Source organism: Peromyscus eremicus, chromosome 3, assembly GCF_949786415.1.
Source record: "Peromyscus eremicus chromosome 3, PerEre_H2_v1, whole genome shotgun sequence".
Classification (NCBI taxonomy): Eukaryota; Metazoa; Chordata; class Mammalia; order Rodentia; family Cricetidae; genus Peromyscus; species Peromyscus eremicus.
Genome location: NC_081418.1, coordinates 150,064,843 through 150,080,754, shown reverse-complemented (window position 1 = coordinate 150,080,754; position 15,912 = coordinate 150,064,843). Strand labels below are relative to the sequence as shown.

Genomic DNA, 15,912 nt, shown 5'->3' with positions numbered 1-15,912 from the left:
CACATTTAATACAGCGTGACAAACCCACCAAGCAGGCAGCAGACCGCAGTGTTCACCGAAGGACTCTTAAAACCCAGCATGCTAAAACTGCAACCTTACAAGTCCCAGGAACTCTGGAGGAAGTGATTCATGTCATTTCTATCCCTGATTAGATACCATTTAGCCAGTTACCCTTCCACCCACCAAAACCTGAAGAAGTTTCAAAGAAAATAGACATATTTATAGTCTTGGAATATTTGAATGACAGCTTTTTTGTAACTTAAAAAAATTAAAGTATCTATTAAGATAAGTGAAAGCAAGCTATCTGCTTATTCAATTAAATTATGAAATATTTGTTTTGATTCCACCTAATAACCTTCGTAAGGGCACTGCAGAAGGGTCCTTAGCAGAAGACTGAAAACTGCGCTTTATTTCTGTAGTCTGCATGTAGACGTCTCCTGCTCTGCAGTTAGAAAGAGGGCTGGATATCTGTTTACACAAATTTCATATTCACTCTTTTGGGTGGATATGGTGATATTTTATTTGTGCTGAAATGTGATTTTATTTGTATGTTAATAAATAAAGTTGCCTGAAGACCAGAGCTAAAAGCAAGCCATTAAGCAGAAGGGCGGTGGTGGCATACACCCTTAATCCCCGATCACATGGCAGCCAGAGTCTCTGTGTAGTCAAGGACACAGCCAAGCGGTGACCCTAACCTTTAACCCCAGTACGAACCATAGAGACCTGGAGGTCTGTATAGACAGGTAGTGTCGAGGAAATCATGTGGTTGGGTTTAGAGCCAATGAGAAGGTAGAACAGAAAGGTAATAAAAAGACGGGTCACACAGGGGAAGGTCTCTCTCTCTCTCTCTCTCTCTCCCCCCCTCCCCCCCCCCTCCCTCCCTCCCTCCCTCCCTCTCTAGAAGAGACGGCAGCGACTGGTAAGCTAAAGGGAGTCTTGGGCTTCACTAGTGCTCTGATCTCTGGCTCTGCATTTCTTATTTACTAAGACCGTTTAGAATTTCATCTACAGGTAGGCATCTGGGCCAGTGGCTTTGAAGACCTTTCCTGCATGGTCGACTTAAAGTCAAGTGACCCAGAGGTTTAGCGTTTGGGTGGGTTTCATTGGTTTATGGAAACCTACCTCTTCTGTTCCTTTCAGATCCAAGCCTCCGTGCCAGTCTGGTCCGAGGGCACTGCCCACATTATCAGCTTTAGCTTTTGTTCTGTTTTCCCTTTTTGCTCCTAAGAAATGAACTCAGATAATTTTACAATGGCTGGGCAGAGAAGCAGTTATCCCTGAAGCCTTTGGGCAATGTCCTAAGTTGCATGCAGACATGCAGCATGGTGGCACCATCTCTGGATTAGCTGCTTTGTTCATTGAGTGTTCTGTGACAGCGACAGAATGGGTGACCTTTCACCTATACATTGTCTGTAAGCACCCAGTGTGTCACTGTTACACACTTGCTAATTTAAGAGTAGGAAAATTAGCTATTAAAGTCTAAATTCTGTCAATTTGTAGCCCCTCCAACACTTAGAAAATTCACTTTGAATTTTATGAGCCAAAAACTTCTTTGAAGGCTATTAAATGTAAACCAATGAGTACAGTTCTCAGTGGATTTTGCAGAAGGTATTATTGGGCACTGCTCAGTTGTAGCAACTGTTTGCTAAGATGCAAATGGGTTGGTTAATTTACTTGATTTAAAATTCCCATGTGTATTGCATATATATTTCTTATTTTTAATTAACTTTTAGAAAAAGCTGTTCAGATTTTGTTTTGCTTTGAAATTGGGTCTTTGTAGCCCTGGCTGGCCTAGAACTCACAGAGAGCCTGCTACTGACTCTTGTGTGCCGAGACTAAAGGCGGGTGCCACCATGCCATTTTTACATTTTTTTCATGTGTGTAGATGTTTTGCCTGCATGTCTGTCTGTCTACCACTTGTGCTCTTGGTCCCCTTGGAGACCCGAAGGGGGTGCTGGATCCCTTGGAACTAGTTATATTGTGGGCTTCTTTGTGGGTGCTGGGAATCAAACTTGGATCTTCTGAAAGAGCAGTAGTGTAGCTGAACGTTTTACCTGTGTCCTGCCTGGCCAGTGATTGCGACGAATCTCTCCCACTCGTGTCCCCCAAGTAAGCACACAGAGGCTTATATTAATTATAACTGCTCGGCCATTAGCTCAGGCTTATTACTGACTAACTCTTACAGTTAAATTAACCCATAATTCTTATCTGTGTTTAGCCACATGGCTTGGTACCTTTTTTCAGTTCTGCCTTGACATCTTGCTTCCTCTGTGTCTGGCTGGCGACTCCTGACTCTGCTCTTCCTCTTCCCAGCATTCCTTTAGTCTGTTCGCCCCGCCTATACTTCCTGCCTGGCTACTGGCCAATCAATGTTTTATTAAACCAGTGTACAACAGCATTATCCCACAACACAGTAGGTATTCTTAACTACTGAGCCATCTCTCCAGCTCCCATGTATTTTCTAATCTAAAAATTTCATATAAAGACACAGAAGTAAATACCCATATTCCTGCCCCCTAAATACTTTTTACTGAATTTATAGTTAAAAAATAGTTTCAGCCATGAATGAAACAAGCCAGATACTGCACTTACCTTCAACTGTATATATAGTTCTTCTATGTGCAATTTTAGCCTCTGATTTTTCAGACATGAGCTTGGAAGTCAAAAACTCTGCCGCGCCTGCGTCAAAGAAAGTATTCCCAATGGCTTTATCCTTTATGGCCCAAATCACTTCACAGCCTTCAATTTCATACCTAGGAGGAATGTTACAGTTTCCTATAGGAAAGTCAAGGAAAAAAAGTAACAATTGTCCTGTGCAGCAGAAATAAAGTACAAGGGCTATAAAGAGGGGTGTATGGTAATGTTTTATTTGTGCTGAAATGTGATTTTATTTGTATGTTAATAAATAAAGTTGCCTAGGGATCAGAGCTAAGAGCAAGCCATTAAGCAGAAGTCTGGTAGTGGTAGCACACGCCCTTAAGCCGATCACATGGCAGGCAAAGTCTCTGTGTTCAAGGACACAGCCAGCATGGTGACACATGCCTTTAATCCCAGTACGAACCATAGAGACCTGGAGGTCTGTATAGACAGGCAGTGACGAGGAAGTCATGTGGTTGGGTTTAGAGCCAATGAGAAGGCAGAACAGAAAGGCAATAAAAAACACAGGACACAGAAAGAAGGTCTCTCAGGGGAAGGAAGGCAGCAAGTCGTAAGATAAGGTGGCCTTAGCCCTTGGCTACTGCTCTGATCTCTGGGCTTTTAACTCTTTTTTTTTTTTTTTTTTTTTTTTTTTTTTTTTTTTTTTTGGTTTTTCGAGACAGGGTTTCTCTGTGTAGCTTTGCACCTTTCCTGGAACTCACTTGGTAGCCTAGGCTGGCCTTGAACTCAGAGATCCGCTTGGCTCTACCTCCCTAGTGCTGGGATTAAAGGCATGCGCCACCAACGCCCGGCGGCTTTTAACTCTTATTTTGGCTCTGTTTCTTATTTAATAAGACTGTTTAGAATTTCATCTACAGGGGTGTAGTTCAATTTAAGGATAGTAAGAGTTGACATACTAAAGCAAGTTTATCCACTTTACTGAAAGAATCCAGTGATGACATGGACTGAATATCACATAACATATATCACAATGACTGTCCTTTCAGTGGGCAACACAGCCATATAAATGTGCTCCAGGGGTTCTAGGGGTAACCAAGTTTATCTGTCTGTGATAGAAGCAGTAACGGATGTATATATGTATGTATGGACAGATGTATGTATGTATGTATGGATAGATGGACAGACAAACGGATGATATGCCCTAACAGCACTGAAAACAGTGCTTCGTGTGGTGACTGTTTTCTAGATGCTCATATAAGAAGGCTGGAAGGAGGTTTGCAGGCTAACATCTTTGTGCAGTTGTAAAGAACTATCACCTGCTTTAAATTCTCTCACCTAAACCATCTAGCCAGAGAGATCCAGTTCAGAAAAAGGATCTGAGGGAAAAACACTGGCCTTGGTAATGCAAGCCGGCTTCTCTCACCATTCACCATCTAACCAAGCTCCCAGGACATTATTTATCTAGTTTAGACACTAAGAATGCTGTGTATATTCCACTCACTCCCTGATGGCCATCATAATTCAGGTAATCATGAAATTTTGCAGATGACTTTCTGCTATTTAATAAACTGTTAGGGCAAAACTAATGTATATGTGGACAACTGTAAACAAATAGGATATGCAGCCCTCCTACCATAGGACACTTGGATTTTACAACAATAGAGTATAATTAATGTATTTTTCAACACTTTAAAACTTTCTTTACCCTTGTATGTGCATCATGTATGTGGGTGCATGTGTCGTAGCATGCATATGGAGCTTGGGACAACTTTATGGAGTCTGTTCTTTTTAAAATTTGTATTATTGTTGTGTGTCTGTGTGTAAGCACATGTACCATGGTGTGTATGTGGAGGTCAGAGGACAACACTGGAGTTAGCTCTCCCACCTTTATATGGATGGGTCTGGGGTTGGATTGAGGTCATCAAGCTTGCATTTCACCTGCTGAGCCTTCTTGCCACCCCGTGTTTTCCCACTGTTATGGTCTAAAGTACTGCCATCTTTATTTATAGGCTGGCAGGATGACTTTTCAAGACAAATCAGTAGCCAGATGATACACAAAGGTTTAGTGCATGTGACTCCACAATACCTGAAAGTCACACATTCTGATATATAGGTAAAATTTCATTGCCCCATCCAGGCCAACAAACATTCATAGTCACTGAGTTTCTGATTACTGGGAGTACATTTGATTTGGTGCTACTCAGGTTACACTGCATTGCCCATCAGAAGAAAGCAGAGTACATACATGTAGGTAATACGTTTCATATTTCACTTACTTTTAAGCATGGTTATGAAATGCTTTCCTTTTTATAATTTGGAAATTTCTTTGTATTTCATTCATACCTCTAGAAGTAATGTCACAGCATCTAACAGTCATTGTGGCATAACATCCCCATGACTGACTAGCAGGCCACATTACCTATGTAATCAGGAGAGACTTCTGTGCTAGCTCTCCCTCAAGAGCACCCACTAATCCACTCCCCATAATGTTAACAGTGCTCTCAGCAAGATACCAAAGCTTGGTGACATCATCACACAGGGAGATACTTCCACTTTAGAAACCACTCTAAAGAAAGTTATTATAGGCATTATGACATTATGACTTTATGAAAATTATTTATTGTGTGTCTTTGGAAGGGAAAGCATCAAACTGCCTTTGGAGATTAGCAGGGACAGTAACTGAGATAAAGGAATACTGAGGGGACATTAGCCTCTGCATCATGAAATGGCACAGAACAGAAGGATCTGACTGCCACTTTTCATGAGTGATGACTCAGATCACAGAATCAGAAGTAGCATGGTAAGAGACCTTTCTCCAGCTATCAGAGCTTGCCAAACACAAAGCTGTAAGTTTACTCAAGAAATAATCACCAGTCTCCAAAGGAAATCAGGAAAGAGTTAGATGCTATGAGACTTTGAACAAGAAAAAGATTTTCAGTGTAAATTCTAGTAACGACATCCCACAGGATACTTCTGGAAGTAGCTAGAGGCGCATATGTGATCCCCCTTCACCTCCACCCAGCCCAGCTTTTGGGTGCACTCTAGTTTCCCTGCATTTCCCCATACAGTACCACAACTGTCACAGTCACCTGAGGACTGCCACCCTGTACTCAGGCGCCCAGTAGGGTGGGTGTTCCCTAAAGGACAGGTAAACCAGATTGGGAGGTGGAATGGATTTCTTGAGCACTTGTGAATTCCTAGTTTTGATTCAGATTTGTTTTAATTCCAAGTTGGTTTGGACCAAACTTTCTCGCATAAAAACCACTCACTCTTCCTTGTCAGTCATGGCTACAGACAAAACTCATAAGGAAAGTGAGTCAGTGTCATGCAGCTTACAGGGGAACATGTCTCAATGTTTACTGAACTTGAAGTATCTTAAGAGGAAAACATCTGAATCAATGTGTTCTCATTTCTCCAAACCAAAAATCAAGAGCTTGGAATAACACACATTCTAATCAGCATGACTAATAGTGGGTTTTGCCAGCCAAACATGTTATGTATGAGTGAAGCATGGTAGGTAAAAATGGTGACTAGAAATTGCTAACAGTATGCATATGTAGATTATTAAACAGTGCACACTTATAGAACACATCATGAGTCAGACCAACCCAGGTGAAACACATCCTAGACCTGTATATTGAGAGGAATATTTCTGCAACTTGGGTTATACAAAGCTAAATAGTAAACTGGGTTTTCTCTTTGAAAATGTATGGGAAAGCATCTATAGTTCTCTTGACTTTTAAGATGTGTTTCTTATCTGCCAATAATCATACAATCTCAGAGTATCCTTTAGTATTAGAGACACACTTACACCAGCTCAAGTGCAATGCCACCATTTCCGACAATCATTATTCTCTTGGCTTTTGTAAGCTGTTTCTGAAATTCCTGTGTTAGGAAGAAACAATGGGATAGCGTTTTGACAGAATAGAGTCATCATTGATAATATTCAAAACATGGGCATTTTACAGAGTTTACAGGGGAACAACAAAATAAAACTTATTCCCCTGTGCCAGGACAGTCCCTTCCAGTTAGCATTACGGCCTCCCATCATGCTCCCCAGTGGCCATGACTGAAGCATCTCTTGCCTTTGTGTCATCTTAGCAAGAGATACTGTCTGGATCACCACATGCCTCGTGTGTGACTGAATCCATTACTGTCAGCAGGCAGGCTCGATTAGAGGCTTCCCTGGAGTCCCTTACTTCCTACAGTCTCAGGACTGAGAATCAGGGCACATGGATTAGGAGTCGCTGCCTTAGCAGTTCCTAACAAGATGACCTGGGATAAACTACTTAACCTTCTATGTCCCATGGTGTCCACTACAAAAAGTCACTGTATCTCCTAGTGTTTGTTTAAGGATGATGGGACATGATTATACAAAGCTTAAGAGTAGCAGGGACAGAATAATTTCTAACATTAATTGAAGAAATGTTACCATTTTAGGACAATTAATGCCTCTTGCACCACCTTCCCTCATGATTAAGATGAGCTCAGAGTAGTCTATGGCCTTCTGGGACTTCACAAGTACAGGTGTCCTTACTTTAGAATGACTTCAGAACAAAGAATTCATTCCTCCTTTCTAAGTAACCACCACCATTAAGGGCACTTAAAAACATAAATCACTGATTAAAACTGACTTAGAATGCTACAAGGCAAAACCTTGAAGTTGTAATTTGCCTCTCATCAAGGGTCAGGCCTTAAGAAGGCTCTATAAAGAGCAGGGCCACAGAGATGAAATGCACACATTTAAACCATACTCAGGGTGCACTGAGTAGTTACCCTAGAATAACCATACTTGGGGTACACTGAGTAGTTACCCTAGAATAACCATATATAGGGAACCTAGTTACCCTAGAATAACCATGCTTGGGGTATACTGAGTAGTCATCCAAGAATAACCATACACAGGGAACCTGAGTAGTTACCCTAGAATGATCATACTTGGGGACCAGAGTTGTTAGTTACCTTAGAGTAAGGAAATCATTCCTTTCTCATCCTCCCCTAACTGTAGCATGAGATCTGTATTCTACACAATGTATAGAGAAACATTAACATACATCCCCCTTTGAACACCATCTGTATGCACCCCAATTAATATTACATGCCTTCCCTTCAGCCATGCAGCTGCCTTTGTAGCAGGGTTTCCTGTGAGCCACAAGGAATGTCCTGAGGAGCCAGTGAGTTCCTGAACTAGAAGGCTGAGCTGAAATAATCACAAGCATGCTCTGGTAAAGTAAGCCTAATTGTTTATAAGAAGCTACTGAGCTCTGCTAAAGTTTCCTCTAAATTCCCAAGGAATTAAGGCAACAGCAGCCTGGAGAAAATCGTTACCCACTTTAAAGAATATGGATCACATAAATGCAATGTAATCACATCCTTGCTGGGTGTGGAGATGAAACCAGGAAGCTTCTTGGTAACAAAGGGGTGATAAACCTTGAAATAGTTCAAAAAGAAGGTGTGCCATGCTGCATGGAAGGAAGTGTAGCTTACTGGGAGGGTTTGCTTGTGACAGGGCACAGCAACAAGCCCAGTAAGTTCTGGGATCCCATCCACAGACATCTTGCAATTATTATTATTATTATTATTATTTTCTGGGGAATTACTGGGAAATCTCAGTTTGTTTTACTTTGGGAAAATGATTGTTACAATGTTCAGTTGCAAATCTTATATTCCCAATACAGAATGATGAACATGTGTTGATATAAAGTATATGCCCAGCACTGTCATTGTATCTTTGAGTGTCAGAGCCAAAAGAACAGGGTGTCAGTTTTAGTTAAAACCATATAATCATTAGCCAAAGTGAAGCTGGCAATAGTAAAACATAACCATTCTGTGGCCTCTGAGTGATGGGTCAGAACAACCTTTCTTTGTGACACTGTAGGAGTTAATGGTCAGTGAACACTTTCATTCACAAGAGAACCTCACTTCCCCTTCCACAGACCCACCCTTACGACATTACCTGAGCACTGTCGGTATCACGGATTCCTAACACATACGGATTTCCCTCACAGATCAACTTTGGCTTAGCTCCGGCACACAGACAGAGTTTCTTATACACATGCTGATGCCCATCTTCTGTGTAGATGCACTGTGAACATAGGGCAAGAAAGGCAGAAGCAAATGGCTGAGACAAAAGCAACACACGGGGGCGGTCCATGCTCAGCTACAAGGGGAGACTACAGTCTCTAGTGTAATGAGCATCGGTCATAATCCATGTGGAGAATCTGATGGAAACTAGCTTTCCTCCTCTGAAACAAAGAGGTTTGTAGTAACAGAATCTCAGGATTATGCTGACTTCGAATTAAAATGCTCATTTTTTTTCCTGAGACACGCTTCAATGAATGAATACACACACACACACACACACACACACACACACACACACACACACACACATATATTTATATTTATATATTTATCTTGCAGGAAGTTACTAGAAGACCTTGTGATTCTAATCATATCATACCTTAATAATCCTAACATTTGCTATGGGTTCAAATGAGCAGTACATGTTGAAGTTATAATTTGTCTTTTTTAAAATAAAATATTAGATGTATTAAAAAAACCAATAGCTTTGCTAGTATTTTCTAGCTCTACTAGTGAAGATTTTACATGTGTGCATTTAAAAAAAATGCTTTTGTTGTGTTTTTGAGACAGGTTCTCATACAGACCAAGTTGGCCTCTACTTTCCTGTGTCTGAGGATGGCCTTAAAGTCCTCACTTTCCTCTCCCCTCCAAAGTGCTCGAATCACAGGCGCACCAGGCTTGGACACAGAGTTGTTTTAATTCAAATGAAAAACATGCTAAGCTTGAAAACTAACACATTCTGGCTTTAAAGTTATTTTTATTAATTTTATCAACACCAGTGAGTCTAAAATTACATAGTAAATCTGCTGATTTGTTCCTTAATGTGGAATGAAAATCCACATATAACTTTAGAAAGTGAATAACTAATAAGCACTCACCACTGTGAAAACGTGGACTATGAATGGGTTCACATCTGTGCCAGATGTGTGATTTGTAGAGTCTGGCAGTCACAGCACTCACTTCACACTGAGGCTTTTTTTACCCACAGTACTTTTCACAAATACATAACCCAATAATCCAACACAGTGTAGTTCACACAGAACCTTCTTACCAGTCTCCCTTCAGAATCGGGTCAGAATTGGTCTGACTAACAGAAGGCAGGGGCACTGACCAAGGTTTGAACTAATTCACATTTAGATGGTTTAAAACACTAAACCTTTTTACTAGCTGTGGCTAACTTTCTGGACACAGCCAAGGAAGTCCAAGCTGGCATGGCGGTGACACATCTGTTGTCTCAGGACTGAGTGGTGAGGCAAGAGAATCAGGAGTTCAAGGACAGCTTGAGCTACATGAGACCAAAGCCAGCATTCCTATACACCAACAGCTGCCATGCAAGACATGGAGATTAGAATCACACTCGAGATGCTTTTGGGTGTCACTGGGAGATGTTCTGCTTTGTAAGTGCCCTGTTTACTTCACCTTTGAGAGCTCACTTCATTTGTAAAAATAACTGAGCCTGGACTCTGTTCTACTGTGGTAGTTTGAATATAATTCGCCCCCATAAGCTCTTAGGGAGTAGCACTATTGGGAGGTGAGGCTTTGTTGGAATAGGCCTGGCCTTGTTGGAGGAAGTGTGTCACTGTGGGGGTGGGCTTTGAGGTCTCCTTTGCTCAAGCTATGCTCAGTGTGGTACACAGTTGTTTCTGTTGTCTGTGGATCCAGATACAGCACTCTCAGCTCCTTCTTCAGCACCACGTCTGCCTGCATGCCGCCATGTCCTACCGTGACAATAATGGACTAAACCTCTGAACTGTAAGTCACCTGAATTAAAGAGTTGCTGTGGTCATGATGTCTCTCACAGCAACAGAAACCCTAACTAAGACATCTACCATAACAAGGAATCCTTCCTGTGATTTCGAACTCAGGTTCTTTTTCATGAAAAAGGCACTTTCCCTTTGTTTGTAGTGAATTGTGTTTTACTTGTAACTCTGAACTTACAGAAACAACTCCAAACCTCTCTCCATCCTTCCTAAAGCTCACTGAGGAGACAGCATCCCTGAGACCCCTCACCTGCTCTCACGTGTTAGGGGAACAACATCTGGAGGATTTTGTGGAGTAGCTCAAACCTGGAACATCTTTCAATTATACTGTCCCTACAATTATGTTGCCCTACATCATTTTGAGCAACTACAAGCAGGTTGTAATTGGTTGTTGGCCAAGTGCTACTTGCTCCACCTCAGTTTATCCTCAACATTGTTGTTAGACATATCTTATTTAAAATACTGTATTGTCCACACATCTACAATTTCATATGACCATACACCTGACATCACTCAACCTTATTTACTTATGCTTGCTTTCCAGTCTCCTTTTCCATACCCTGATCCTTTTGACTAATCCCTCATCGTCCCTTTCCTTTCTTGGGGTCTGCAGTTCTTAGAATGTCCTTTTCTACCTGTAAAGCTCTTACCATCTTTAAAAAAACCAACCTCAAGATGTCATTCCCTCTGTGAAATCTTACTAGATCTCAGCATCCGAGCTTTGATGGTAATTTCATGACTTTATCCTTTGCACACTGTTATAATCACACACTATTAATGCCTACACTCCACATGACACTGACTACTCACTCACAGGAGCAAGTGTTATATTCCTGCCGTATACCAGTACCTTGTGCTGTGCCCAGGACACAGTGGGCCTTCTCTAACTACCAACAGTGCCTGCAGCGCCACACTACCTGATCATAGACTTTTCCCAGAGGGTAAACTTCCTTTCTTTCTTTTTTTTGGTTTTTCGAGACAGGGTTTCTCTGTGTAGCTTTGCGCCTTTCCTGGAACTCACTTGGTAGCCCAGGCTGGCCTCGAACTCACAGAGATCCGCCTGCCTCTGCCTCCCGAGTGCTGGGATTAAAGGCGTGCGCCACCACCGCCCGGCTCCCTTTTTTGGTTTTTTATTGAGAGATTATCTATTCGTTTTACATATCAACCATGGATTCCCCTGTTCTCCCTCCTCCCACCCCCTATCCTTCCTCTCCTAACCTACCCCCCATTCCCACCTCCTCCAAGGTAAGGTCTTCCCTGGGGAGTCAGCAGAGCCTGGTACATTCAGTTGAGGCAGGTCCAATCCCCTCCTCCTTGCACCAAGGCTGAGTAAAGTGTCTCAGCACAGGCACTAGGTTCCAAAAAGCCGGCTCATGCACTAAGGACAGGTCCCAGTCTCACTGCCTGGGGGCCCCCTAAATAGTTCAAGCTAAACAACTGTCCCAGAGGGTAAACTTTCTAACAGTGGGGATCGATGCCACTAGCCTATACAATTTAGACTTAAACAATAGTGATGACAGAGATATGCTTAAAAGAAGAGGGGCAAAACCTGGGACTTAACATTAGAAAAGATACCATTTAACAAGAAAAAGTCTTACATGTTCTTCACTCTTGAGCTGTTTTACTCCAGATTCTATGACCTTAATGTTAGGAAAGCGATTTTCCAGCACAGTGCTTGGCTGTTCTTCAACTTCAAATTCTTCCAATACTTTAGAAACCTTTAAGAGATCAAACAGACTTATAAATGCACATTTTAAGAAGGTTATTTCCTTTGTCTTATACAGTACTGTTTCATGCTCACAAATAAGAAGATTAGCCCACTGCATTGCTGTGGTTTGAGCGCTTATGTCCCACAAAGACCCACAAGTTAAAGGCCTGGCAGTCTCTCTAGGAGGTGGAGCCTCATGCAGAGAAGTCAGGCCCCTGGAAGAGGGAATTGCAACCTCGGTGCCTCCTCTCTGGCCCCCAGTCTATATGAAGTAGGCAGCTTTGTTTTACCACACATTTCAACTGTGACACTCTGCCTTCCCACAATCTGGAAAACAATGAGCCACCTAACCATGGCCTGACCCCTCTTTCGTTCATGACACTGACTACTCACTCATAGGAGCAAGTGTGTTATTCCTGCTGTTTGCTAGTACCTTGTGCTGTGCCCAGGACACAGTGGGCATTCTATAACTACCAACAGAACCTGAAGTGCCACACTACCTAATAGAACTTTTGAATGAGGCTGATACTCAGGCATTTTGTGATGGTGACAGAAAGCTGATTAACACATGCATTATACAGTAGAATGAGAACTGGGCTCTGCATCTTATGCTCTGAGCTCAACTGTCCTGTCTCTGCTGTGCTTTGGATTTTGTTTTTGTTTTGTTTTTTGCCTCTAAAAATGTCACCTAACACAACTTACTTTACTGGTGTTTAACTGAACAATGTGTATTCTAGCTTCTCCACTCTCTTTACCAGGTAACTTTTTTGTTTATCTTTAGACCCTTCTTTCATGTTCTTTAAAATCATCACTATCTCCTTGGCTTCCCTGTCCTTTCCACCTAAGATGCCTGGGGAGTTTTCATCCTCTGTCCAAACCCTTTGCTTCTCTGCTGCCCTATTTTCAACCACAAACAAACCCCCAAATATGTACAGCCCAAACTCCTTAGCTTGAGTGATGGACCACAGGTCAGGGTTGGAACTTGGCTGCTCTGCAAACACTTCATGAAAATTTGACCATATGACTTGTAATATTCAAGCCTGTCTTCAGGAGCTTTTTACATTCTTCTGAGTTACTAAGGACCCTAGAGACCTATGTCAATCACACACAGTGATATTTGCCTTATTAGAGATAAAAGTTAATAACAACTTCAGAATTTCCTAATTCAGTTAAAAATAACTGTACCTAATATACATTGAATACACCGACTTTTAATGAAAGAAGCTTCAGATGTGCCAAAACACAACAAATTCTGTGAAAGGACATAGTTTTACATCTTGAATGCATTTAATTGTTCTCCAGTTTCTCACCTGCTTGAAGTTTGTAACTGCTTTGATGACAGGAGAGGCTGTTACCAGGAGAATGTCTTCTGCAGGAAAGTTAACAGCCAGCTGAATTTTAAAAAGAAACAACAGGATAAAAAAAAAAAAAAACTTCAGGTATTACTGAATAAATGATGTCAGTATGGTGATGATGCAGTCTAACTAATAAAACTTCAGTGTTTCACTTGTAAAAATCTGTTATTCTGAGTTCTGTTCATAATAGTACATCATTGGTAATGTTAAACTCTTGCAGTGCTAAAATAAACAATACATTCATGTTAAAGGTGTACAAAGACCTGAATATGTCAAATCACTACAGCAGTGTCTTTGGTTGACTTATTTTGCATACCAGTTTAAAGTTATATAGCTGATTACAAACTGCCTACTTTCATTTATTCTAAAATAATGTTTTTACTTTGTCTTCATTAAGGATAAACTAAACAAGTCTCTGATATTAAACAGAGTCTCAGCATGACTTTTTCCAAACTTTGGCACTCCCTCTCCGGACAGGTGCTTATTCGGGAAAGATACAGCCATGTTAACATTAGCCTAACAAAATGCAAAGACTTAATGTGCTCTTGTTTCAGTATTTCTGCCTTTCTTCCTCACTTTGGAGGGGAAGCCCTTGCTCATCATGGATTCTGCTTCTCTGCCCGCTGTTCCTCATGGCCCTGTAGCAGGAATCTTAAAAGTTCATATTAATAAAAACAAATCTGAAGCCAGGTATTGGGGTGAACGCTAGAAGATCAGAGAAGCAGAACAAGCCACAGCTACCTCACCTCGCCAGTTCCTCAGCTGATCCTGTTTCCTCAGACTGGAAGCCTCTGAGTCCTCATCTGAATGGATCTCAGCTGAACTGCTGCTCAAAAGCCTAAAAGCTTAACCAGCCAAATGCTTCTAGTTTCTGGTCCTCACACCTTATATATCTTTCTGCTTTCTGCCATCACTCCCTGGGATTAAAAACTCACTTTCTGGGATTAAAGGCGTGAGTCACCATGCTTGGCTGTATCCTTGAACACACAGAGATCCAGGTAGATCTCTTGTCTCTGGAATGCTAGGATTAAAGGCTACCACTGCCTAACCTCTATGTTTAATATTGTGGCTGTTCTGTCTCTGACCCCAGATAAGCTTATTAGAGTGCACAATATTTCGGGGAACACAATACCACCACATGGCCCATTAGGCTGAGCACCTTCAAGTAACATGCTCTCAGGACATGTAAGGGTCCTTTGTCTCAACTTACTTGAACTCCCTATATTTGACAACAGTGTCTCTCTCCATCTTTGTTTACTTTTCACATTCTGCAATCTATCTCTATTTCCATTGCTGGATCAAGTCCTCAAAACTTTATACTACTGAAAACTATCTACAAGTTAGTCTCTAGGCTCATATAGCTGTCACCATTTGCCACTATCCCCAACACCGCAGCTAATCACATTTCAAAAGTACATGCAGACAGAACACCGTATACATAATAAATAAATCTTTAAAAAAAAAAAGCTTTCATCTGAACAGTTGATTCCCCAGCTCAAAACCACTTATTTGCAGATTTTTGTTAAACACTCGGCATGTCATAACCCCTATACGGTCTGAGCTCTAGCAGTCTTCCTTGCTTCTGTTTTTTACGAGCTTCACACTGTGGAGTTACGCCGTTCTTCTCTATCTGGTAAACCCTTATTACATTGCCTGGAATAAGAACTCTTGATGGGTAAACAGAAGATGGCCTCCAAAGATTAAAATCTCAAAATACTTAAATTTCTTCTATTATTTCTTGTGACAAAAATGGTTTGTTCCAGCAACAAAATAATCTAGTCCTTTTTGTAATACATGTATGTGAACTCATCTGATTCACTTGTTTACCACAGTCAGAAATTCTACATCTGTATTCCTTTGCCCCAAACTTTTGCTGGAGATGAAATCTTGTCTTGGAAGTTCAAGGTATTACGGGAGAATTACTTTATTGAGGACTTGACACCTATCATGAAACTGAATTTCATTTGTGAAGGAAATAAGTGGCTGGGTTTTCTGTCCAAATGCCAAGGCCGCTTGCCGGTTTGCCTGCCAGTTTGGCTTTGGCTTCCCAGCTCATCATGCACTGCCCACTCCGCCCGTTGGTCCTGGGCCCCCGCCGTCATCCCCAAGCACAGCATCCCGCCCAGCAGCAAGTGGAAGGGCGTGGCAAGGGGCCGGAAGAGCGACCCTCGAAGGGGACCAGCCACGGTCTCCGGGACCCCGACCTACGGGGTCCGGAAGGGGCGGAGCCCGCGCCAACAAACCTGCTCGGCACACGTGACGCCGGCGATGCCGCCTCCCACCACCACGAACGTCCCCGCCGATCGCGCGGCCTCCATGCTACCCGGCGGCTGGCCTCGGGCGGCTGACTGTGCACTGGTGACCTGAGAACCTTCGTCCACTCGGAAGGGAAGCTGCCCACATAGTC

General features: G+C 42.1%; 1 protein-coding gene across 2 annotated transcripts in view; it reads right to left on the bottom strand.

The window, feature by feature from the left end:
- The window catches only part of Pyroxd1 (pyridine nucleotide-disulphide oxidoreductase domain 1), a 21,404-nt gene extending 5,492 nt beyond the window's left edge, over positions 1-15,912 (bottom strand). Inside the window, exons 1-7 of one of the 2 annotated variants that reach the window (XM_059258755.1) lie at positions 15,749-15,912; positions 13,461-13,541; positions 12,041-12,160; positions 8,555-8,683; positions 6,410-6,483; positions 2,593-2,753; positions 1,123-1,223 (exon numbers count right to left, since the gene is read on the bottom strand). In XM_059258755.1, coding sequence (XP_059114738.1) covers positions 1,123-1,223; positions 2,593-2,753; positions 6,410-6,483; positions 8,555-8,683; positions 12,041-12,160; positions 13,461-13,541; positions 15,749-15,823 — 741 coding nt within the window. In that variant the 5' untranslated portion in view covers positions 15,824-15,912. Of the gene's footprint in view, positions 1-1,122; positions 1,224-2,592; positions 2,754-6,409; positions 6,484-8,554; positions 8,684-12,040; positions 12,161-13,460; positions 13,542-15,748 lie in introns of those variants that run through there. The other variant, XM_059258756.1, reaches the window with a different exon arrangement.